This window comes from Protobothrops mucrosquamatus, unplaced genomic scaffold (assembly GCF_001527695.2).
Source record: "Protobothrops mucrosquamatus isolate PMUCROS unplaced genomic scaffold, P.Mucros_1.0 scaffold_257, whole genome shotgun sequence".
NCBI classification, from domain to species: Eukaryota; Metazoa; Chordata; class Lepidosauria; order Squamata; family Viperidae; genus Protobothrops; species Protobothrops mucrosquamatus.
In genome coordinates this window covers 3,111,822-3,136,744 of record NW_015386333.1, presented here as the reverse complement: position 1 = coordinate 3,136,744, position 24,923 = coordinate 3,111,822, and the positions used below count along the sequence as shown (strand labels likewise).

Sequence of the window (24,923 nt, the reverse complement as noted above, 5' to 3'; positions counted from 1 at the left end):
ATTACATTGTAAAACTTTTATAAAATTTTCAATAAAAAAAAAAAGCTGTCATCACTGGATGAAATTGCTTGCATGAGCCTGAATTGTCCTCTTCCCTGTCATGGCTGAAGCTTGGCTCACTTTGCAAACCTCACTCACAGCCAGACAAGAAGCAACAGGGGGAGGGAATAGTCTGCAGGGGGGAAGGGTATAAGGGGGGGAAGGAATGCAAAGAGCACCAACTCGGAGCCTGAGACCCAAGGTCACCTGATGAGAAAGTCTGCTAGGTGGAGAGTCTGTTACCTAAAACAAACTGAACTGAGCTGATGGTACTGATTGGAGAAAATAAAGTGACGCTGGGAGAGCCAGGGGAAAAGAGAAATGTTTAACTACGCTATTTGCATGTGAAACCGGTAGAATTGGCTTTGCTCGTCCCGTATCCATGTTGACTCAGGAAAATTATACTTTTGGAAACACAACTGTCCCAGGAGTCCTTATTTGCTGCATGAACCAAATAAGCCAATTCTCACAGCAATAACCTGCCTGGACTCCACCAGGAAGTTTGAGCAATGATGGCGACAATGAGAGACCTGGAAGAAAAGAAGAGGCCAGGAGAGAGTCTGGCTCGAGAAACACTGTCAGTTGGTGGTTGGAGCAAGTAACCCACAGCGGCTAAAGGGCAGCTGAGGAATGCCCCATTCCAGGGGCCAAAGACCTGATGGTCAGAGGGAGTGGGAAAGTTGGCAGAAGTCGAGGTATTCCTTCCCCCTCTCAGGGGTCAACATTGTGCAAGAGAACTGATGGAATGCCCAGCAGGCAGCCAAATGGGGTGATCCCACTAAGTAGAAGTGTCGTGGTCGGCTCACTATGCAAACCCTGCTCACAACCAGACATCAGCAATGGGAAAGGGAAGGGAAGTGACCGTAGAATTAATGCTGCCAAAGAACCTTAGACACATCCACCCAGTGTTTCATTGTAGCTTATTGAAACCTTCCATAGCTTGCCTCTGTGACCAGTCACCGGACCACCCCCTCTGTGGGTAGAAGGAGAAAAATATTTTGAAGTTAAGAAGATCCTGGACTCCTGAATCCACAAGGGGAAGTTGCAATATTTAATCCTGTGGAAGGGGTTCCCTCTAGCAGAGGCAGAATGGGTGGAGGCATCACATGTCTGTGCCCCTAAGCTTGCACCCAAGTTCCATACCAAATATCCAAATAAGCTGAGAGGACATTAATCAATGCTGAGGAAAATGTACCACTAATGATGTGTGTATGTTTGTTCTGTTTCAGGAATATTCTTCCTTTGGGAGGGGCTGCATGTGATGGTTCAGACTTGGCTTGCTTTGCAAACCCTGCTCACAGCCAGACAAGAAGCAATGCAGGAGGGAATAGATTGCAATGTAGGGGAGGTATAAAGTGGAGGGAGGAATGCAAAGAGCACCCACTCGGAGCCTGAGACCCAAGGTCACCTGCTGAGAAAGTCTGCTGTGCACAGTTTGTTACCCAAACAAACTGAACTGAATTGCCTATACTGATTGGAAGGAATAAAGTGACAATGGGAGGACCAGGGGGAAAAGGGGACATTTAAGTATGCTATTTGTGTCCAAAGTGGTTAGAATTGGCTTTGCTACTTCATACCCATATTGTCTCAGTAAAAGTATACTCTTGGAAACAAAAATGTCCCAGGAGTCTTTATTTGCTGCATAAACCAAGTGGGACCATTGACATTCCCTTTCTGGCTTTGCTCAAAATAGTTAAATGAACCAGAACTGTTGTGTCTTTACTTTTATATAATTTATATAATTTTTTTTATTGAAAAGTTTTATAAAAGTTACAATATAAACCCCAAAACCAACCCACCCTAAACCCCCCTCTCCCTCCCCCACTTCCCAGAGCTGAATACAGGGTTACAAATATAATAATCATAATAATAATCATAATCTAACTAACATTAACCAACTACATAAATAACCAAGTCCATAATGCGCTTTAACTCCCCTTTAACGTAAATATAATAATAATAATTAAAACATAAACAAATTAGTGTCCTAATTATTAAACAATAGAATATTGTTAAACAATACTAATAATAATAATAATATCATATAATTAAGACTAATAAAAATTTCACTATAATAAACTATTAATACTAATAATACTCTAAAATTTACTCATAGGCTAAATGGAACTTTTTAGTCCCATATTTATTCTGAATATAATCTATCCATCTTCTCCAAACCGAAATGTATCTTTCTTGTGAATGATCCTTCAAATAAGCAGAAATCTTAGTCATTTCTGCTAAATTTGACACTTTAAGCGTCCATTCTTCTATAGTAGGCAAGCAATCCTTCTTCCAATATTGCCCTACTAATAACCTTGCAGCTGTTATCAAATTCAACATCAAGTTAGTTTCTTTAACATTACAATCTGTAATAACACCCAACAAAAATAATTGTGGAGTGAACTTTATCTTTCTCTTGAAAATCTTTTGAATGTTCCACCAAATCTTAATCCAAAAAGATTTTATATTTCTACAAGTCCACCAAATATGAAAATAAGTAGCACCCAAGCTACCACATCTCCAACATTTGGGCTGTAAATTAGGATACATACAAGACAACTTTTTAGGATCCAGATGCCATCTATAAAACATTTTGTAAAAATTTTCTCTTAAATTTTGGGCTTGGGTAAATTTTACATTTCTAACCCAAATTACCTCCCATATATCCAGTGGAATCGGTTCTTGAATATTTGGGGGCCCCTTTACCATACAATCTTTAACTAATTCCATTTCTGAATCCATCTCTATTAAAGCATTATAAATTCTCTTTATATGCACTCGATTTTGATCTTTAATCTGTTTTACCAAATTCTCATCCATTAATGTAATACCAACCTTTTGATCTAACTTCCACCTAACCAAAAATTGAGTATACTGAAACCAAGACTGTACAATATTTTCTTGCTTTAACTCAGCTAACGATTTTAATTGCCAATCATTCCCTACCATTCTAAGTAACTCCTTATAAGAAATCCTATCCAAATTCACACACATAGATACCCCCTCTATCACGTGTCCAGGAATCCCCCAGATTGGTATTTTATAATTAAACTTATAATTTATGAAAAAGGTCTGTGCGTTATTTCGTGAAGAATTTTATACTCTAAATTTTCGGAACAGTTGAAAAAATAATATTTAATTCATACGTACGGTGGGTATATTATTCAGGGTAGGGAGGTCTACTTCATATCTTTTATTTGTTAAATTAAGCCAATCACTAACCAATGTTAAAACCACCGCATCATAGTATAATTTCAAATTAGGCACCTTAAGTCCTCCTCTTTCCTCTTTAAATCTTAAATTTAATTCTTGGTTTTTTCCCCGCCCAAATAAATTTAAATTGACAGGTTTTGAAATAGTGAAAAAGGTTAAATATCTGGGAGTATATATTACAGCTTCTAATGTAAAATTGTATAAAAATAATTATGAGAAATTATGGTTAAAAGTACAAAAGGACTTAAATAATTGGAAAAAATTACAATTATCTTTGTTGAGGAAAATTGCGGCTGTTAAAATGAATGTTCTACCAAAGTTTCTCTTCTTGTTTCAAATGATACCTATTTTGAAAAAAGATGCCAATTTGGATGAATGGCAGAAGGGTATAATTTATATAATTTTTGTTAAGGTTTTTTATTACAACGGTAAAAACTAGTACAAACTAAACTTGAAGAAAAAAAGATAATAGCAAGAAATAAAAAAGTGCAAGAACAAAAGAAAAATAAGGGGGAAAAGTAGAAATAGAAAAAAATATGCCAATGCCAACACAAAAAGCAGGCATGGGTTTTTCCCCTTCATAAAATATCTTATCTTTATTATGACTTAAGATATGTTATGATTTAATAATAACCTAAGACAGCCAAAATAAACTGATTTTCATGAGAAGCTATTTTTTTGGCTAATTCCATAATCTTATAGTAAAAGTCAATATTCCAAATTTAACTAGATTCTTAACTTTCTTAGATCAAAATCTTATTTAGCTTTTTGCTGTTTGTTTCAGATTCTTTAAGTTCTTAAGCTTATAATTAATTTTGTTCAGAGTTGAAGCTAAAATCAGGTGTTGTTGAAGCTAAACTTGTTCCAAAGGTCTCTAATAGCTTTAAGATGATTAATAAACAATTTCTGAAAATGATTCAGAAAGCGAGGCTTGCAAACTTAGCGTCCTTTAAGATTCCACACCATGGCTATGAATAAGAGGACTAATCTATTTATCTTCTGAAACTCAAACCTGTGAATGACTTTGGTTTGTAAGGAGCAGCCATCTGGGGTACATGTGGGAAATCACTTCAACCATAGACCTTCTGGTCTCAGCTGCAGTCGTCAACTTCACAACTTCACCTCTTTAGTAGGCCATGCCTCCTCAGTCATATACGATCCTCTTGCCATGAGATATTCAGTTAAAGGCTTTGCTGAAATAAAGAATGTATTATGTCTACTGTTCTGTACTCTCATAGGCTTCAAAGGAAATTATGCAGTCAAAAATTGAGATAAGGCTACTCTGGAAAGACTTGTTCTTGATAAATTCATGCTCAGTTGTTTATTTTCAAGATTCTTACAGATTAATTTCTTTATGATCTATTCCTGAATCTTTTCAGTTATCATTTTTAAAGTGCTTATTCTATGAAACTTTCCCTTCTTTTTGAAGGTGGAGAATTTGCTGTTCTCCAGAAATCTGGCACTTCATTCATGCTCCAGGATTTTTCAAAAACAGTTTTATAAAGGTTTGGTCAACTTATAAGCAACCTCCTTCTGTATCTAAAGATACGATTTGTCTGATCCTGGAGATTTATTATCAAAATAAATATTTCCTAATTCATTTTCTCTCAATCTTGGCCATGCATTTCTAAAATCATTCGCTTTTGCTGTATTTAGCTACATCATGGGGGGGGAATCCTCCTGTTGGAAAATAAGTCCATCTTTTTCACAAATGTTGTGATGGCTTCAATGAGCAGTTTGCATTCTTTTTACTTTAATTTTTTATATTAAGTTTTCTGACACTTCTACACAATTCCAAGCTATCTCTTGGTCTTTCCCTCGCACTGAAATGCTACCCATATATTTTTGATTGAGCAGAAAACTATCTTATAATGACAGTGTCAAAATGGGAAGCGCTGCAAGTTTTTTTTTAAAGCCACATTGCTCTGAAAATAAGGGCCACTTTGGGAAGCAATGGAATGGGGTGTTAGCTTTTTTTAAAAACTGAAAAGGCTGGGTTTGCGTTGCATTCAAATCCTTGCCCATCATGCAGATCGCAAAGTTTGCAGCCGCATTTAGCTGCAGGTCTGATTCACTATGGGAATGGGACTGCAGGGACAGGAAAGTTTGGAGTCCAAACTGGAAAAAAAACCCTCTTCTCAGCATTACTTTTTTCACAGCTTTGGGGAAAACATTGCTGTTACTCTCTGTCCAAACACACTCTATACATGACCAGAAACACTATGCAGAGTGCTTTCATGGTGGTTTTGGTCACATGCAGAATGCTTGACAATATTGAAAGCTGCTGAGAGGTCAAATAGAGCAGTAATGGATTTACTCCCCCATCTGACCACACTAAAGGTCATCCATAAGCACAAGCAATGCCATTTTTGTCCCTTACCTGGGTCTGAATCCTGACTGGAAAGCAATCCAGATAATCCACTTCCTCCAAGATCCTTTGAAGTTTCTTTATTACCTTCCCCAAAAATGAAGGGTTGATACTAGATGAAAAGTGTCCAAAATAATGTGGTCTAGCAATGGTTTCTTGAGGAGTGGGTGAACCACAGCCTCTTTAAGAGGCAAAGGAAAAAAAGGGGGGAAAAAGAACTCACCTCCATGACACCCCCAAGGCTGTTTTGACAAATCAGGAGGAGCATGGATCAAAAAAGCAGGTGACCGTGCTCACAATCTTCATGTCCAACAGGTTCTTGAGAGCCTGTTTGGTCTAATGGTGAAGGCATCCGCCTAAAAACCAGGAGATGCAGAGTTCTACTCCGTCCTCAGTCACAAAGCCAAGCAGCTAAGATTGGGCTGGTCTCTTTCTCTGAATCCTAGGACAGAGTCTCTGGCAAACCACTTCTGAAATCTTCTCAAGAAAACTGCAGGAACTTGTCCAGACAGAACTTGCCAAGGCTAAGTCAAAGACAAGAAAGGACAAGACAAAGAAAAAATAGGCCAATGTAATACCTGATAAACCACACAGAATAAACATAAGAACAGACATAAAATGTCCATTCTTCAATGCTACATTTTAATGAAGCTGAGAAGAAAAGAACTGCAGCTAATATTCCTCCTCTTAAAGATTGTCCCCTGGTATAAGGCCATTTCAAAAGTCAGAGAGATGCCTATAATTATAGGGATGAATCATATGGGAAAATATTAGTAGACTCTGTCAATCCCAGATCTGAGGCAATAGACAGTCAATATTTCAATATTTGACAAGAAGGGATCTACAAATGATTCTGAAGTACACCTCCAAGCATTTAACAGGACCGCCCAAGATAATCACAATCCCAGGAAAAATAACTTTATACTCCTGCAATGCTTTCTTGTATGTGGAAAGAAAATAGTCCATAAAGTTGTTAGGTTTCAACTTTTTAGAGGTATAAAAGATGTTATCTCTAAAACTCATGCCTAGAGTCAAAAAGGCAGCTGAGATGATTGAATAAACATATATCTTTATTGGATTTTACTATTACATTGCAAAGTTCCAGCCAATAAACTGACATTTTGCCATAGCTGAAGTTTCCAAATCCTTTTTAAAGAGCAGATCTACAATATGCTGAAGTAATATAGATTAATCTGATTATGATCCATAAATGACAATGGCAATTTGGGATTGGGATAGACTAGACAACCTGATGCCTTCTGAAAGTTTTGGACTCATAAGCCCCAGCCAGCATATGAACAACTAGGGCAGGAGTGTCAAACTCGCAACGTCACATGATGTGTCGTGACATATCGTGACTTTTTCTCCATTGCCGGCAATGGGGTGGGTGCGGTTTCGGCATGACCCATCCGGCCCATGGGCCGGCAGTTTGACAACCCTGAATTAGGGATTGTGAAGTTCTAGTCCAAAACTTCTGAATAATGTCATGCTACATACCCATAAAGATATAATTGATATTTCTTTTAATTTGTAATATATAACTGACAATTAGTTTGTAATTTTATAACTGACAAATCTTCACCACTATTAAGCTCATTACCAATGTTCAATTTTAGAAGAAAGGATATTGACCCACAATTATTACAGTTAGGATCAGTAGGAAACATTTAAAAAAAAAATACCCTGTTTTATGATCCTTATGAGCAACTGCATGGAAACCTGCTTCCTGTTACAGTGGTTTTCCAAAAATATGTCAAACAAAATAACGGAATAAGGCCTAAAGCTAATGGCAGAATTATTACAATAGTTTTCTTCCACTTCGTTTGTTCATCTATAAGGTGGTGAGTTAACTATGAAGAAGCGCCGATTAGCTCTCTATCTCTGGAGTGATTGGTGGATGGAATCTTTTGTTTGTTCCATTTTCTTTCCCAGTTACCAAACAAGTGGCTATATTGCAAAATGCCAAGAAACCCGGTTTGTAAGTACAGCTGAAAGTGAACCAATGTCTGCAAAACCTTGCAAATGTGCTTTCTTGTTTCCCCTCTTTTCACCGCCTCCTCCTCCTACTCATGCTTTTTCTCCTTCCGCCCCCAGATTAGCAGCCAGCAACCCAGGTGGTATTCTGCCCAGGACGGGCGGGCTCTTCAGCACCACAGCCTGAGAACAGCTCCTGCTTTCATCGATTCCAAACTTATTCTTGCGGTCCGAACATTGAAGGAACAGAAAGACGGAGCGACAAGGAGACCCCTCCCAAAGACGTGCGTCTCTCCTTCCAAGCCCCAATCTTTTCTTCAGCTTCTTCCGCATTGAATTATAGACAAAGAAACATCTCTCTTCCCGTGAGTTTTTTCGGTTCCACGTCTATTTAGGATCCCAAAAAGAGAGAAGGGAAGTGGCTGCTGGTTATTGTCAGATTAACAGCTGTTGCTGCTGACAAGTCTTTGAGACAGCCACATATGGAATGGGACACTGATGACTAAGCATCATCATTAAAAAGAAAAGAAAAAGGAAATCCCCACCCCTTTTCCTCTAGTGTTTCTTTCAACTCTCCCCCTCCTGCCCTTGGTGAAATTGTATTGGTCAGAAGCTAAAGAAAATTAAGGGAGGGATATGGGTACAAGAAGGGAATCTTTGCTCTCTTCACAGCTACCAAGCAGGAGAGTACAAGAGGCAAGGGCCTGTTAGCTAACTACCCCTTGGTTTCTCAGAGCAGAGCTCAAGCTTCTTCCATCTTTCTACTCAAAACCAGAGGATCTTACTGAACAGAGTGGCATTTCTCTTTCCCATTGGATGTGAACAAAAATTTGAAAATGCCTGTCAGGAGAGGGCATGTGGCCCCTCAGAACACCTATTTGGATACAATCATCAGAAAATTTGAAGGACAAAGTGAGTAAAACATTTCTCTTGACTTTCAATCTCTATGTTTGTTCTACTTGAAGGTCAGAACTAGCAGGGTAAACGCTCTATTTTTTGCCTGTCAGCACTGTTGTGAACTGTGTGTCTGGAAATGGAAAGCTTGGTGACAGGATATATTAAGAGTGTTGCTTAATTACTTCTTGAAACTTCATGAATGTCAGAGTAGTCTATTCCCTTCAATATTACTAAAATCATATCTATGCCCAGCAAATTTTAAAACTGGACCATTTGGGTTCTGTGTATGAATTGATATGTAAAAATATGAAATTAATTTTACTAATATTAAGAGAACAATTGCCAGATTTATCAATCTTTGAATTTATCAACAAAACATAACTTTAATTAAAATAGCACTTTGTCATGTAGTGTGTTCAATGGGAATTTGTGAAATGAATGTTATTTATAAAGCAGAAATTCACTTGATAACATTCACAATACTATAAAAAAATACTGTTGTTCTGTCTATCTGCCTAGGAGGTATTATGGTTAACAGTGCAACCCATATTTGTTTATTAAATGGTAAGCATAACTTATGTTATTTCCAGTAATTATGTATAAGATTGCAGCATAAATATGTTAAAGCCTTATAACATCCTAAAACATCAATTATCTGAGCATTCTACTTACATCATGTGTTCCAATGGCCAAAGGAAATCAGTTTTCCCAGTTCCATGAATTTTTACTGAAAATGAATTTTTATATGCACACACACAGATACTTTAATGTTATATTTTGTTATGTTCTAGATTATATCCAGTCACATTTAATAATTATATAAATGATGCTTGCTAAAAGTGACAGGATACAGTCTAGCAAGCAGAAAAGTAGCATAGTCTGTAAATGCTAGTATACTTCACACTTGCAGTATTGTCCACAAGTGTACCTAGAGAACAAAATCCAAATTCCCAAAAAAAGTCTATATTGATATAACTGGATCTAAGAGAGGAGTCATACAGCCAACTTACTCAGTAAGCATTGACAGGCAAGCCACTATTTCATTCTCATCTTCATAGCTTTAAAATGAGAATGACATAAATTTAATTCACAGGGATTTGCAAAGTAACAAACTTCAGAAATATTTTGCCAATTTTATATACACACTGTATTTAAATAATATTTCTATCCATAGTATCTCCAATTGGCATAGAAATAATTTTTGCACCAATTCTGTTGGCTGTCCAATAAAAGGCAATAGCTGTTTTAGATGAATATACTTAAACTACAGAGACACTAATAACAATCATACTGATTGTGCTTTAGCACAAATTAGATCAATTGTGCATTTGTTTTCATTATGTCTGGTCCATTACACTGAACTGAAAAAGCCCAAAAAGGATGGACCTGATTAATGCCTGGACGGGACACCAGCAGAAATCCAAGGGCAGTTTACTGCTGCCACAGGAAACATATAATTACCAGGAATTAAGTTCAAGGGAAGCTTTACTTTGTGTGACCATATTTATAATATATTTTAATTTAAATAGCTTGTTTCATTTTTCTACCCATGAATCAAAAAGCTAAGCATATTTCAAATCAGTGTGGCTTGTTCAGGGACATTACACAATCTTCCTTACACTTGTTTTAGTAAAGTTTTTAAACAAATTGTCCCTCTCACTATACAGAAATTTCCTTTGATATGTACTTATGTAAACCTTAACAGAATAAGAATGCCTGTGAATTTAAACCAAAAAGCCAGATTCCTTTTTTGAATGTTCATCCTTTTTTTTTAAGGAACGCAAGGCAGTATTCTTTAACCCATTATGTAAAGATAATTGGCTGTTGTTGACTAATATTGATGTGCATTTCAACAAAATATCTGTACTGTCATCCATTTGCCTTGGAAGCTGAATTTAGAACAATACCATACGTTAAGTTTTTTTATTATTTCATCTGGAAATTTGTATCCATTTAATTGTTTTACCAGCATCCCCTTTTAGTTGATTAGACTCAATTATTTTATGTCACATCTGAAGATTCTTAGACAGCATCATGGAAATATCTTTGCATTGGGAGGTTTCCGGACAGCATTGAGGATGCTCTACAAGTTGGCACATTATTTTACTTTACTTAGTAGCAGAAGTGCTTGTAACAAAAAAAAAAGTCTGTAGTAGAATAGAGAAGAAAACAAATGCTTCCAAACAGTGCTTAGGCAAGCCTACTTGGAGAGAAAATTTAACAGGCAAAATCTTGCAAGGTAAAATGAAAATTTCTTCCCAGTCCATACTCACTTAACCCTGAGTATCTCCAAAGATTCCAATTTAGGATTGGAGTGATTTAAAAGCAAATGTAGGCAGGTCTTAAGCTGTATAATGCTTTAAAGAAAAGTGTTAAAGCACCCTGAGATGTTCCTAATAATCAATCCCAGTTAAATCGGTAATCTAGTATGTGTGTCTTGTATTGATTGAAGTTTTCAAACAGCTTTCAGGGACAGCCCTGTTCTCAATCATCAAAATGTGGAGGTTGCTCTCTTTGTTCCAGATAGAATCACAGCTGGAGATAAGGTCTCAAATAGAGAAATAGGCTTTTTTATGCTACTTTGGAATTCCAGAACACTGGATGACAAGTGGTAAATGGCTTCTTTGAAGAGGCATTATTTTCACCCAGCTTGAAGGATATTGAATAATTTCTGCTTAATGATAACAAAACTTTAGGAATTCCTGGATATAATGGGTTGTGGGGTTTTGACCAAGGGACTATCCACACCTTGTTGGAAACACAGACTAATTACTTCAGCAAGTTTGATCCTTGAAATCTCCTTGAAAAGTTGTTTCAAATCCTGGCAGAAGTCAGGTAGCTTTAGAAGGGAAAACCATTTCTGTGGATAGATGAAGGACTGAAAAATGGCAAGTGGTCTAATATCACTTTAGATCTACCAAATCAAAGGCATTCTTTGGAAATTTGAGTGGTTTTATTTGGTGAATCTAAAGCTTCCTTAGAGGATTAAGGAATGCATTAAGAAGGCATTAAGGAGACAGATAAGGGGGAGCAAATGGCATTGGAAAAGTAGAGAGGAAAACAGAAAGAAAGAAAATTTAGCCCATCCCCAATATAATTGTTCTGTCCTCTTTTAAACTGAAAGCATGCTATAGATATTTGTTTTCCTTGAATAAATGTATAGGCATCAAGCACTTTATAGTGGCGGAATCTTTATATAACTTGCCATTCTTACTGCGAACCTCTCCATCTTTATATACATATATGCCAGCTATCCACTTTCCTACTCATCCATTCTGCTTTAAGCTCTAATTCACTGAAATATTGGTAAGCAATCTAATCCTCTCCTGGTGCCTTTGCCAAGATAATGTGGAGTTAGCCTAGCTGGTTTCTCTACAGCCACAGAGGAATAACATATGGCAGAGGAATAACATATGGCAATTGCTTGGGAAAAAGGTAATGACACTCAATAAGAACAGCAGGAATGTTCCTGCAGACCTTGAGGAAATGCATTTACGGATGTTATGCTGGGCTAATACAGCTGACACTTCTAGCTACCTCTTCTTCAACTTTTGCACCCAGTTATCTCTAAAATAGGGTTATTGAATAGACCACTCTAATGCAGAAAAACACATTTTTATTAAGTCCTATCTATCATGCATAAATCCTCTCTGTGGAGATTAAAAATCCATTCAGCAATGGGAAGTACATCTAGAATTTAATGGGAATTCAAATATTTTATTTTTTTATTAACAGAATCTTTCTCTCCTCTCTTATTTAAGTCGGTGCTTTCAATTATCTTATGACCTGGTGGTTAAGGCACTAGGCTAGAAACCTAGAGACTGGGAGTTCTAGTTTCACCTTGGCATGAAACCGGCTGGGTGACTTTGGGCAAGTCACTCTCTCTCAGCCCAATTCACCTCACAGAGTTGTTTTTGTAGGCAAAACAGGAGTAAAAAGGACTTTAAGAATGCTTGCCATATTCAATTATTTATAAAAATAATAAAGATGGGATAAAGAAATCTAAATAAATAAAAATGATGGGCTATTTTTTGGATTAATGATTTCTTACATGCTTTTATTCTTGTTGCTCTGGGCCGCCCATAAGTATAGAAAAAGGATGGGTGATCATATAAGTGTATTAATTAAATTAAATTAATTAATAAGATATTAAAAAAATACAGCACCTAGATTTCAGATCAATCAAGAATTTCCAGAATTCAATCAAAAGCATGTTGGATGTGCCACATAATGTAGCATATCAATGTAGAAAATATAAAAATATTGGTACTATTTCATCATTTAAAAAAGTAAATTGAGTTGTACTTAACCACCAATGATTTCATGGACATATTTTTGCAATTTTCTTAGCAACAATGTAGAATTATAAATTATAAAAATTATTCAATATAAAATTATTTGTCACAGTCTTCTTAAGGGATGCATTTTAATTCTCTGCCTTATTCTACAGCTCTGGTATCCTCTCCCAGACTCCTATTCAAAGCTTAACTCTTACTTTGGACCACTCCTACTTAGCTTCTAAACCAAACAAGCCCATCCAGGTATTGCCAAATAATTATGCACTACTGGAAAAATGCTTCTGAATTTCTATTTGCATTTTGCAGTAATTTTTGTAGCAAGGACTTGAATATGGGAGACTTTCCTTCTTGTACTAAAGATTCCTTTATGCATTGAATCCTGTTTTTAAATCTACTTTGTGACAGTCAGGGGAAGAAGAAGCTGTTTCTGCTGTAAATATACTTGGAACCAGAAATGCACAAATTGCTGCCACATCAGTTGTTGAGAATGATATCCCAGGTCTTTCCAAAGTTGAAAGAGCATTTTCAGTCTGAAAATCATATCACCCTGCTGTAAATATTTTAATTCTAAACATATTTAACAACAATTACTTATTTTGGACATAGTGAGCCTTGCTTTTCTGATTAAATATTTTTTGGGAAATCAAGCTATTAGCTAGCTAAATCTTGATAATGTGCCTAGTCCAAATTAGTTCCCTTCAGCCACAATCTGTTCTGATCATATCTGAAAAATATTTTTCCCTTGGGAAATTGCAGTAATCACAATCACAGGCTTTCCAAAATAGAGAGATTTGAAAGCCTTATATATTTTGGGAACTGTCTACTTCTTAACTTAGAGAACATCAGAGCTAAGTTATGGAACTCCTTTCAGTGCCAGTCCTCAACTCTGGAATGTGTGAAGTGATCATAAAGAAGAGAATGACTCACAGGCTGTAGTGCCTTTCCCTGAGCACTGTGTTATCATAACTAGAATTCACACATGTGGGGGAAAGGTTTCAAAGCAGAACACATAAAATATTATTCTGGTTCAGAAAAAAGAAAGAAAGAAAGAAAGAAAGAAAGAAAGAAAGAAAGAAAGAAAGAAAGAAAGAAAGAAAGAAAGAAAGAAAGAAAGAAAGAAAGAGATGTTTTGCACAATTAAAAAAATCTAATATTGACTCAAATTATTCTTTTCACTACTTCAATAGTATTGCTTTAAAAAAACAATTACTCTTACTCAACCTTGGATAGGAATAGAAACAAAATATAATGAAAACTGGAAAAAATGCCCTACAGATGGATGCAGTAATCCGAAATTAATTAGGACTGTGCTAATAACTACCTGTGCTATATATCTTTCTATGACTATAAAAAACAGATGCTAATAAAAGAGGTACTAAAGCTGAAGACCATACTTCCACTCAGTTGACCTCAACAGAACATTTTCAAGCACATCATTTAGCAATAGCAATAGCAATAGCACTTGAACTTAAACACCAGTCCACAGTGCTTTAGTTTACAGCACTCTCTGAGTCATTTACAAAGTCAGCATATTGCCTGGAGCAATCTGAGTCCTCATTTTACTGGCCTCGAAAGTATGGAAGGCTAAGACAACCTTGTGCCAATTAAGATCAAACTCTTGGCAGTAGGCACAGTCAGCCTGCAAAACTGCATTCTTACACTGCACCATCACAGTTCTTCATAATCATTTATTTATTATGCCATGTTTTATGACATATTCCTCTTCCAAGGAGCTCAAGGTGCTTACATACTATATTCCTCCCATAGCAATAGCAGTAGCAATAGTCCTCTCTAAGCAGTTTACAGAGTCAGCATATTGCCCCCAACAATCTGGGTCCTCATTTTACTGATCTCGGAAGGATGGAAGGCTGAGTCAACCTTGAGCCACTCAGAATACAATTCCATTTGAACTTATGACAGACCTCCCTAGGAGTATTTACAATCCAGTTATGATAGCTGCCCTCTCCCATGGTAATTTAACCACATTTCAGGCAGTTGATATCCAGCCACATTTACAGCTATCCCACAGTCACTTGAACATGTTTACAATATTTTTTCCAAAGCAGGCATTTACTACCAGGTTTTGGCAAAACCAGCCCATAGCAAACTGCATTCAATGTGTAGTTCTTAATGGAACTACATCTACATGGAGGGTAGAAAGCAGACGGGTACTCTAAGGTTCTGTTTTAGGCCCAGTACTCTTCAATATCTTCATAAATGATTTAGATGAGGGAATATAAGGGGAACTCATCAAATTTGCAGATGACACTAAACTGGCAGGAATAGCCAACACCCCAGAAGATTGGCTCAAAATCCTAATGGATTTTGACAGACTTGAACACTGGGCCCTATCTAACGAAATGAAATTCAATGTAGAGAAAAGTAAGGTTTTACACTTAGGCAAGAAAAACCAAATGTACAGGTACATATTAAGTGACACATGGTCCAATAGCAGTAACTATGAGAGGGATCTTAGAGTCCTAGTGGATAATAATTTAAATATGAACTAGCAGTGTGCAACAGCAGCCAAAAAAGCCAATGCAATCCTAGCTTGCATTAATACAGGGATTTGGTCAGGATTACATGAAGTTTTAGTACCACTTTATAAAGCCTTAGTAAGACCATGCTTAGAATACTGCATCCAGTTTTGGTCACCATATTATAAAAAAGATGATGAGACTCTAGCAAGAGTGCAGAGAAGGGCAACAAAGATGATTAGGGGGCTGGAAGCTAAAACATATGAAGAACAGATGTAGGAATTGCGTATGGCTAGTCTAGTGAAAAGGACTAGGGGCAACATGATAGTAGTGTTCCAATATTTGAAGGGCTGCCACAAAGAAGGGGGGGTTGTCAACCTATTCTCCAAAGCACCAGAAGGCAAGATAAGAAACAATGGATGGAAACTAATCAAAGAGAGAAGCAACCTAGAACTAAGGGAAAATTTCCTCATAGTGAGAATAATTAATCAGTGGAATGGCTTGCCTTCAGAAGTAGTGAGTGCTCTATCGCTGGAGGCTTTTAAGAAGAGACTGGACAGCCACTTGTCTGGAATGGCATAGAGTCTCCTACTTGAGCAGGGGGCTGAACTAAAAGACTTGCAAGGTCCCTTCCAACTCTGTTATTCTGTTCTGTTTTATAACTACAAAAACAACCATAATAGGCATGTTGCATTATAGTTGTAAATTGAGGACTATCTCTAGTTTCATCCTGAATTATAATAACCTTTTATTAGAACAATCTTGTCAAATAGACTGTGATTGGGAAATAATGGTGACTGGCCCAAGGTCATCAAGTCTACTCCATGCCAAAGGGAAAAAAGGAGCCTGTCAGATAGTTATGAATGGACCTAATTGGGTTAAAATAGAACTACTCATATCCTAGGGCAAGACCATTTTTTCCTGATACTAAATAATTAAATTCATAAATTTACACCTATTTGATATAAATTTGGGAAAGACAGAAATTATTCTTGGTTGCTGACCTCTATTTTCTCTTGGTTTTTTTTATTTTCTTTTTCATGCATGACACTAAATTTATTCAATACAAAGAAGAGAGAAATAGAGAAAATTACTGGATTAGATACTGCATATTGATGAAAAAGCTATTTCTGCTGAATATATTTTGCAAGTTCCCATGTGGTTTCAAATGAGACAAATTCAATCATCCCTTTCTAAGATTATAAGGTGCTGTCCATTGACAACACTTGAAAAATGATGAACTTCTGTTTCATTTAAAATCAAGGAAATTGCATTAATATTATATAAAAGTCTTATATCAAGCATGACAGGTTCTCCTGAATGTCTTAAAAAACTAAAAAAAAAAGATTTGAGATATGAATTTAACAAATCTAATTGCAAGTTTCTATGGCATAAAATTCCACTTAAATCTATATCATCAAGCTCTAGTGATACAAACCAAATCAACTATACATCATTGATGTTTAAAACATTTCTCTTTCTATGTGTTTTATATGTAAATAAATATAGGTTTCTTTGTTTTCTTCTTGATACTGTTGTTTTAATTCTTGTTTATACAGAATTTATGTTAAAATTCTGTACATTTTGTTTTTTCTAGATTATTTTCTTGTCCAATAACACAGCTATAAAAAAGAAAGAAATTTTAATCTGTATCTTTATCTCCAAACCTAATCAAACATACTAATTAAACTAAACTGGGTGTTATGATTTGACTCATAAACATGTAGTCTTTAATATTAAGACCACATTTAATTATAACATATCAGATAATCCCGAAATAGAGCATTTTAACAGTCCAGTATTTTAACAGTTTATGTAACGATCAGTTATATCATACCATAAACATCAAGCAGTTATCCAGTATTAATAATTACTTTTACACATCAATATTATTGTACAAACATTATGAAAAAATTACTAACATTTACTAACAGTAAGTTTTAATAAACATATTTCCAACAGCTCTTACAATAAAACACTTGTTTCAACCATTAGTCCTAACAGGTAATCTTATTTCTCAATTTACATTTAATGAAATGAGTATGGGTTGAAGAAATCAAATTATTGAAATCCAAAATATTAGGATTTCAAACTCCATCACACATCATTAACAGTGGAGACTTCAGGAAGCTGATCTTTGTTAGGCTTATCTTAAAACCACCAAATGGGATAGAATTTCTCACAAGTTGATTTGTGTCTCTAGTGAGAGAATAAGATTTAATTAGTATTAAGAATACTACTTAGACTCTGTTCATAATCATTCTCATCCAAGCGACAAAAAGTACACAAAAGTACAAAAAAATTAAAATGTCAAAGATTGTAGAGAACATGTCTTTGACAGAGATAGCTCTGTTGCCATGACAATAAGGGGCAAAACATTGTTTAAGTCCAGATATGCTTCCACACAATGTTTGGAAGCTGCTTAGCCAGATACTTTCTTAATTCACTGAACCATAAGGAGGAGGAAGTACAACACAATCAGATTTACAAGATTCTATTATTACAGCTAGTCTCAATCTAGGCCTTTATGTTTCACAAGGTAAACAGAAAAGATTGGGAGGAAGACAAGACAAATAATTGCCAAAAATAGATATTTGAAGAAGTCCCTTAGTCAATCCTAACACAATGAAGACTTCCTTGCAACTGTTTATGATATATTTTGTAATAATTTGATAATTATCTTAATCAAATCAAGACGGTCCACTTAAATCAAGTACTTTTTCCTCTGAGAAACTAGCCAAATGTCTTTTGGAAGGCCTATTATCCATAACTGATTTGCTTTTCACAAAACTGGCAAATCCATCATATTCTATCTATGAATTTCATATAACCTTTTTGTTTATAGGAAATCTGCTACAAATCTATTTTATGAAAATATTTATTTTCAATGTGGGCATAAACCCGGATGGCTAAAAGTCATGTCTACGATAGTAGGATTAATTATATTGCTTTTAAAAAAACAATAAAGTAACCTGCTACATTCAGAATATCTCATTATAAACAAACATTCAACTGATTTTCAGCATACTTTCTACGCATCACATTGTTTTAATCCTTTGCTGTGTATGTTTCCCAAATGCATGGTTTTAAAAGACAAATTCCTCCATGCTAAGACCCTTTAATAGAGGGAGGGAAGGAGGGAGAAAATAAAATATGATCACATTCAATTTGAAAAAAAGTAAATGTAGCCTCTTTTCCCTTGCTGGAAAATTGCACCTTTAAAAACAAAACACATTTAAATTCAACTAGAAATCTTGTTCTTTTGGATCTGTTCACAGAGAGAATGCAGAATCAGATACAGTAAAATAAAATGAAGTCCCTCAATTAATCAATACCATATCTGAGCAGCTTGAAGTTCTTTTCTGCTTTTTTAGGAGGCGCAGAATAATTTGTTTCTATTCATTCTCTTTATATTGTTCATAACTGTACATGTCCCTATCGTGTACCCATCAAAGTTCTGCTTAATAGCTTGTTCACAGAACATTCAGTAGATTTCCTTTTTTTCTCTTTCTTCACATTTAACTAATCATGAGTGTTCTTGATAAAACTGTTAAACACCGCATTTGAGCAGCCACAGTGGTCATCCCTCAATTATTGATGTTCTTGTTGTTTAAGGAGAGTCAATGCACACCTTAATGCTATCTTAATTAGTCCAGTGAAAGAAACAACTAGACATTTTAGAACTGCACATCCTAACCAGAAAAGCAAAGATGTCCTCATGGGTATAATAGAAATCATGAGACCCATGACTACAATGTAAAAGTTGAAGGATATCACTTCTTCAGCAGATCCAGTAAAAAGGGTAGTAAAGTGACACTGTCTGGAAAGAAACCATAGCTTTGGAGGAATTCATGTTTTGAATATGGAAGTTCTATTGGAAGTATCTGGGTGAGATATAAAGGAGTTAGAAGCAAAAAAGTTACCATTGTGGAATTTGATTATGGACTACCTGCTCTGGTGGAGGATATTGATAACATATGGAAGAATTTCTGATCTCCTTTGCTGACAATTTCATTTTTCAAATGATGGAAAAAGAATCAACAGGGTCAGCTCTTCTGATCTTAGCACTGACAAATAAAGCAGAATTGATTGATGAACTCAAAATGTGAAGCATCTTAGACAAAACAGGTTATGTTATGTTGGAGTTCAAAATAACAAGGACAGAAAAAGATTTTCAAAAGACAGATTTTAGTAAAATGGGACAAAACATAGGTAGCCTATGCTGGCTTGACATTTTAAGGAATAAACAAGTCAAAGAGGGATGAAAGACTCTGAAAAGTGTAATACTAGATGCAAGAGATTACAAGTGATCTTCCTGAAGAAAGGAAAATAGGGATAAGAGGCCTATTGATGAACAGCAAGCACATTGACAGAAGTTGAGTAGTAAAAGATGTACAGGAAATGGAAGCAGAGGCAATAACTAAGGACAATTACAAACTAGTAATTCAAACCTGTAGGGATAGAATTAGAAAGGCTGAAGGCCAGAATTTTGAATCTGGTAGGAAAGCATAATCTAATAAAGGGTTATCCAAAATAAAGAAAAAAATCTAGGAAGTTGTTAATTTATTGAGACTGGAAGGTAGGGAAGTAATAATGAGGAGCTATGGAAAAATAGAACTGTTTAATACCTTCTTTGTATCTATCTTCTTTTAGAAGAGGGAGTCAATCTGTCAAAAAAGTGTTCAAGGAAAGTATGCAGCATTTAGGGGGGGGGAATCACAATTTATCAGTTCAGATAAATTTTATTACAGAATGATTAGTTTGGTAAACCACAAGGCAACACAATAATTGTAATGTAATGTAATGTATAATGTACCAAGTTTCAGGAAGGTGTTTGATATAGCCTCTCACGATACCAAGTTGTTTAGATCCACTGCAAGTAAGGTGTCATAAAAACACTTCTACATAAATCAATAGATTACTTTGTGTCTACAATGACTAAAAGTAGGCCATATATATTATGATCTAGAGCAGGGGTGAGGAACTGTGGCTTTTTTTAATGACTGTGGCTTTTTTAATTATCTGTTGAGAAAAAAATTGGTCGCTTCCTATTCTGAACAGGAGATTGGATGATTTAGGTTCTCCCCAAAGCATATATTCTAAATCATAGGTTTATTCAGCAGCAAGTCCCACTGTTTTCAGTGATGCCTACTTCTAAGTGAGCATGTATAAAATAGTATAAAATAGCACTTTCAAGAAAACAAGAAGTCAACATTTGTAAAATTTCCTTTTTTGTGGAGATAAGCAGTGGATAACATGGACAATTAACTAAAATACAAAAACAATTAAATTATAAAGTGGAGAAACTGCTATTTTAAAGGCATATATTAAACAGCAAGATTGCTCTTGCTGTTTAATTATTGAATAATTGAAATAAAATTAAGAGCAGCCTTTGCTGGACCCAAAAGTATCCATTTTTATAGGGGACCCACCAGATGATTTCAAAAAATCCATGCACGTGCAAAAAAGCAATGATTTCTTATCACCGACACACCACTCTAACAGTGTAACTATTTCCACCTTGAACATGAGGGTTCCATTTAGGTACCATTACTTCCAGATGGAGATATGCCTGTCCCTATCTGATGGACCTTAGTTTGAGGAAAGTTTCTTTTAAGAACTAATAAAAATGCATTGAATATACAGATAGTCCTTGGCTTAACAATCACAAATGAACCTGGAATTTTGGTTGTAAGTAGTTGTAGTTATAAGTCAGGTTACCATATGACCTGACTCAATTTTATGACTATTTTATGACAGTTATTAAGTAAGTCACCACAAGAATCACACAGTCAGAAATACAAATCTACCCATCCATAAGCTAAATAGGTGTTTTTTGCCAGAAAATGGCAAAAAAAGTTATAAAACACAAACATGAGACCACAGGTCACTGAAACCAGTCATAAATACAAGCTAAGTCAGGGGTCTTCAAACTTGGCCCTTTTATGACTTGTGGACTTCAACTCCCAGAATTCCTCAGCCAGCGTGCCTGGCTGAGGAATTCTGGGAGTTGAACTCCACAAGTCATAAAAGGGCCAAGTTTGAAGACCCCTGAGCTAAGTGCTTGAAGTGTGGTCATGTGACTGCAGAAACAGTGCAGCAATCATAACTTCCTGGATGGGTCATAAGTAGCTTTTTTCTGTCATAACTTCAAACAATCATTAAGCAACCAATTGTAAGTCAGAGACAGGCTTATTTTTTTAGTTATCCATCACTGAAGGCAATTCTGCATTGCAGACTAAGCTGCTTGTCTCTCACGATGCTCCCAGCTGTTTCTTAAATCAACTTCAGAAATCCTGGATTGGAGGGGATTAGTAATGGGGTTTGCTCAGTGTGGACTGTATCCACCACAAGAACCAGGTGATTTTTCATCTGCTGCTTGCCCTTCCCACCATGTAGGAAAGGCGAGCCTCGGTGTGCGCTGGTTCTGCAGGGCCTCCTTGCTTTTCCTTTTAGGGATTTCTCTCCTTATTAGTCCTTGCACCTTTCCTTTGCCTTCCTTCACAGATGTTTGCACATATAGATGCCTTCCCATCCCCTTTTCCACATTATCTCATTTGACTCTAAGCCTGACTTTTTATTTCTCTCTTTATAATAACATTCCTGTTTTGATGCTACAGTAATTAAAGCAACAGAGACAACTTGTTCTTTCATTCTAAAATCATGTAAATGGAAACTACATGTAGCATCAACAACTTCATAGGAACAAAAAACTAATGTTCCTATTTCCAACATAAATATGCATATTGTAAAACTAAGGGAAGAGGAACTTTATAATACAAGTAGTCCTTGATTTATTACCACAATTGAGTCCAAACTTTTTGTTGCTAAGAGTGATAGTTATTAAGTGAGTTTTTCCCCATTTTACAACATTTCTTGCTATAGTTGTTAAGTAAATCACTGAGTTGTTACGTTAGTAACATGCTGCAAAGTGAATCTGGCTTCCTCGTTGACTTTGCTTGTCAGAAGGTCACCAAAGGGAATCACATGACCCTGGGGCACTGCAACTGTCATAAATATGAGTCAGTTGCCAAGTGTCTGAATTTTGATCACATGACCATGGGGATGCTGCAACAGTCATAAGCATGAAAAATGGTCTTGTCACTTTTTCAGTGCTGTAGTAATTTTGAAAGGTTGTAAGTCAAGGACCACCTGTAGTGAGTGCAGGAGACAAGAAAACAAGGGGAGTACACTTCATCCATCCTGGGCAGAAACTGAATGCATGTCTAGTGGGAGATGTAAGAATTTGGAGGGAGCATAAGTCTCCAGCGGTGAGGATAGTGCAGTGATTTAACAGGCCATTGATGGATCAATCACCTCCTTATTAAAAATGCAGAGAACATAGCAGAGAAAGTAGGTCAAAATGGCTGCACAGGGCAGTTACCAGTCACTGGGAGGGGAGGGTCATGCAGCCTATCAGAATTGAGGCTAGTCCAAAACAAAGCACTGGAGACCATCTGAAAGGCTTAAGACGGCTCAAGTTTTTAAAAAGCAACCATTTTAAATCAAGCTTATAAAACACAGGTGTGGGAAGCATAGGCAGTAGGCTGGGAGTGGCAGGAGGACAGCATCATTGATTTCTTCATTCCTGCAAGCAATGGGGATCCATACTAGCAATGGGACAAGCAGAAAGTGTCAATCTACCACCTGTGTGCTTCTTTTTCTTTATCTCATCTGAACATGATATTCATATCCTACTTAGTTAGGCATGGCTAAATATTTCATGGTTTTTGGTGCAACTATCTACAATACCCATGATTAGGGATTTCAAAGAAACATGGTTCAGCTAGGAGCAAATCTGCTTCTTGCAGCAACGGTATTATTGATCTTCCTTCAAAAAACAATAGCAAAGAACAATGTGATGAGGATAGAAATCTGTTCCCTCCTTCTCAAAACAAGTGAATCACTCCATTCATCTCTACCTGCAATCTAGCTCAGAAGTATCCATGGGGGAGGAGTCAAAACAAGCAAGATGGTCGACCTTTTTCTGGGTGCATTGACATCATACAACTGTAGAAAACTGGCAGGAGCTGCATTGCCACATCACCATCTTGCCCATTTTGAGACCTCCAATTGACACCACAGATTTGGTTGCCTTCTTTTCATCTGCTGATGTTCTGAAAGTTTCTACTTCTGCAAGACCCAATGATCATAGAGTCCCCTCAGAAAAGAAACCTAATTTTTTGAAGCCAGCAAGGAAGAGAGATTTTCAAGAAACTTTTCTACAACATAAAGACTCCCAGCACAGACACCAATGCTAAATTCTCATTGTCTGGTCACTAAGACTTGCAAAAATTAAGATTTGTAATAACTGGCTGTGACTGTAATGCTGGTAAGTCAAGAGGAGGTACAGAGGCACTTCATTAGCAATCTGATGTGAATGGAAGAGTGAGTTATACTTATTTATATCCTTTATTTCTACAAATAACTCAAGGCAGCAAACATATCCAACACAATTTTGTCCTCCTATTTTCCCCACAACAACAACCCTGTATGGTGGGCTGGGCTAAGAGCAAGTGACTGGCCCAAAGTCACCAAGCTGGCTTTCCTAGCTAAGGCTGGATTTAAACTCAGGGTCTCTAGCTTTAATCATTAGATCAAACTGGCTAAAATATCAAACATATTGCAATGCAGTAAACTCCAGTGTATTCAGATAAGAAAGTGGAGGGAAATTATTTTTTTTAACATTGGAATGGTCTTTAAATCAAATTTATGGTCAGAGGATAAGGCATAGAAGTAAACCACTACATGTATTAAATCAATCAGGAAGATAAGTAAAAAGCATTAAAAATAAATAAATACAAATCTGCTTAGGGAAAACAAATTAACAAGACTGCTGTACAATTAATGGTCCCACAATAATAGAGATTGCTAGTAATTTGGCTATCTTTTTGGATATATTTATTGAGCTGTCAGCTAAATGGAAGCAAGTGTTCTCCTCAGCCAATCTTGCATGACCATGAGTCAGAAAAGAGTTATTAATTCAATGGCCTTCTCCTGTAAAAACAGCATTACTAAAAGACATGTAAAACAATTTATGTGTCCTCCAGAGGCATAGGCAAAGACATTCTTGAACTGGAACATTGTGAAATCTTCTTGCCTTATATCAGGCTGGGGTAAAAGCTGCCCTGTGAGATGGACAAAGGATGTTTGCTAAGCATTTTACATGAGAAGATAATATCCTAAAGATAGCATACCAAGGTGTAGCATGGCATAACAAGTAGGGACAAGTCTTGCTGAATACCTATATCAAGGGTGCTTTGCTTCAAATTTAATCTAGGCTAGGAGTGATCAGATAGTTAACAGAAAAACTGTAATAGCATGAAAATACCCTTATAAAATCAAGAGGGCAAGGTATGACCAAAGAAGTGTAATTTAATCCAGAATTTCAGATAACAGAATTCACATACAAGTTTCAAAAGAAATGAACTCAGATTCCAGTCTTATCAGGTAGCTGGAGCTATTCTTGGATACTTGGAACAATTTCGGAGTGAACGTCCAATGGGATTTGGGTTATGATGAAGCAAAAATCTGCACTATGCAACAGCTGATAGCTAATTTCTTGGTTCTAAAGATTCTAATGGCTGCTATTATTTCCATTTAAAAGCCAATGAGCCTGAGCACTAATAGTTATATACCAGTGGTTTCTAACCTTTC

At 36.2% G+C, this 24,923-nt stretch overlaps 1 protein-coding gene across 1 annotated transcript in view; it reads left to right on the top strand.

The window, feature by feature from the left end:
* The first annotated feature begins 8,430 nt into the window (after positions 1–8,430).
* KCNH6 (potassium voltage-gated channel subfamily H member 6) overlaps positions 8,431–24,923 on the top strand; it is a 114,329-nt gene continuing 97,836 nt past the window's right edge. Inside the window, exon 1 of the mRNA XM_029287229.1 lies at positions 8,431–8,506. Coding sequence (XP_029143062.1) covers positions 8,431–8,506 — 76 coding nt within the window. The remainder of the gene's footprint in view (positions 8,507–24,923) is intronic.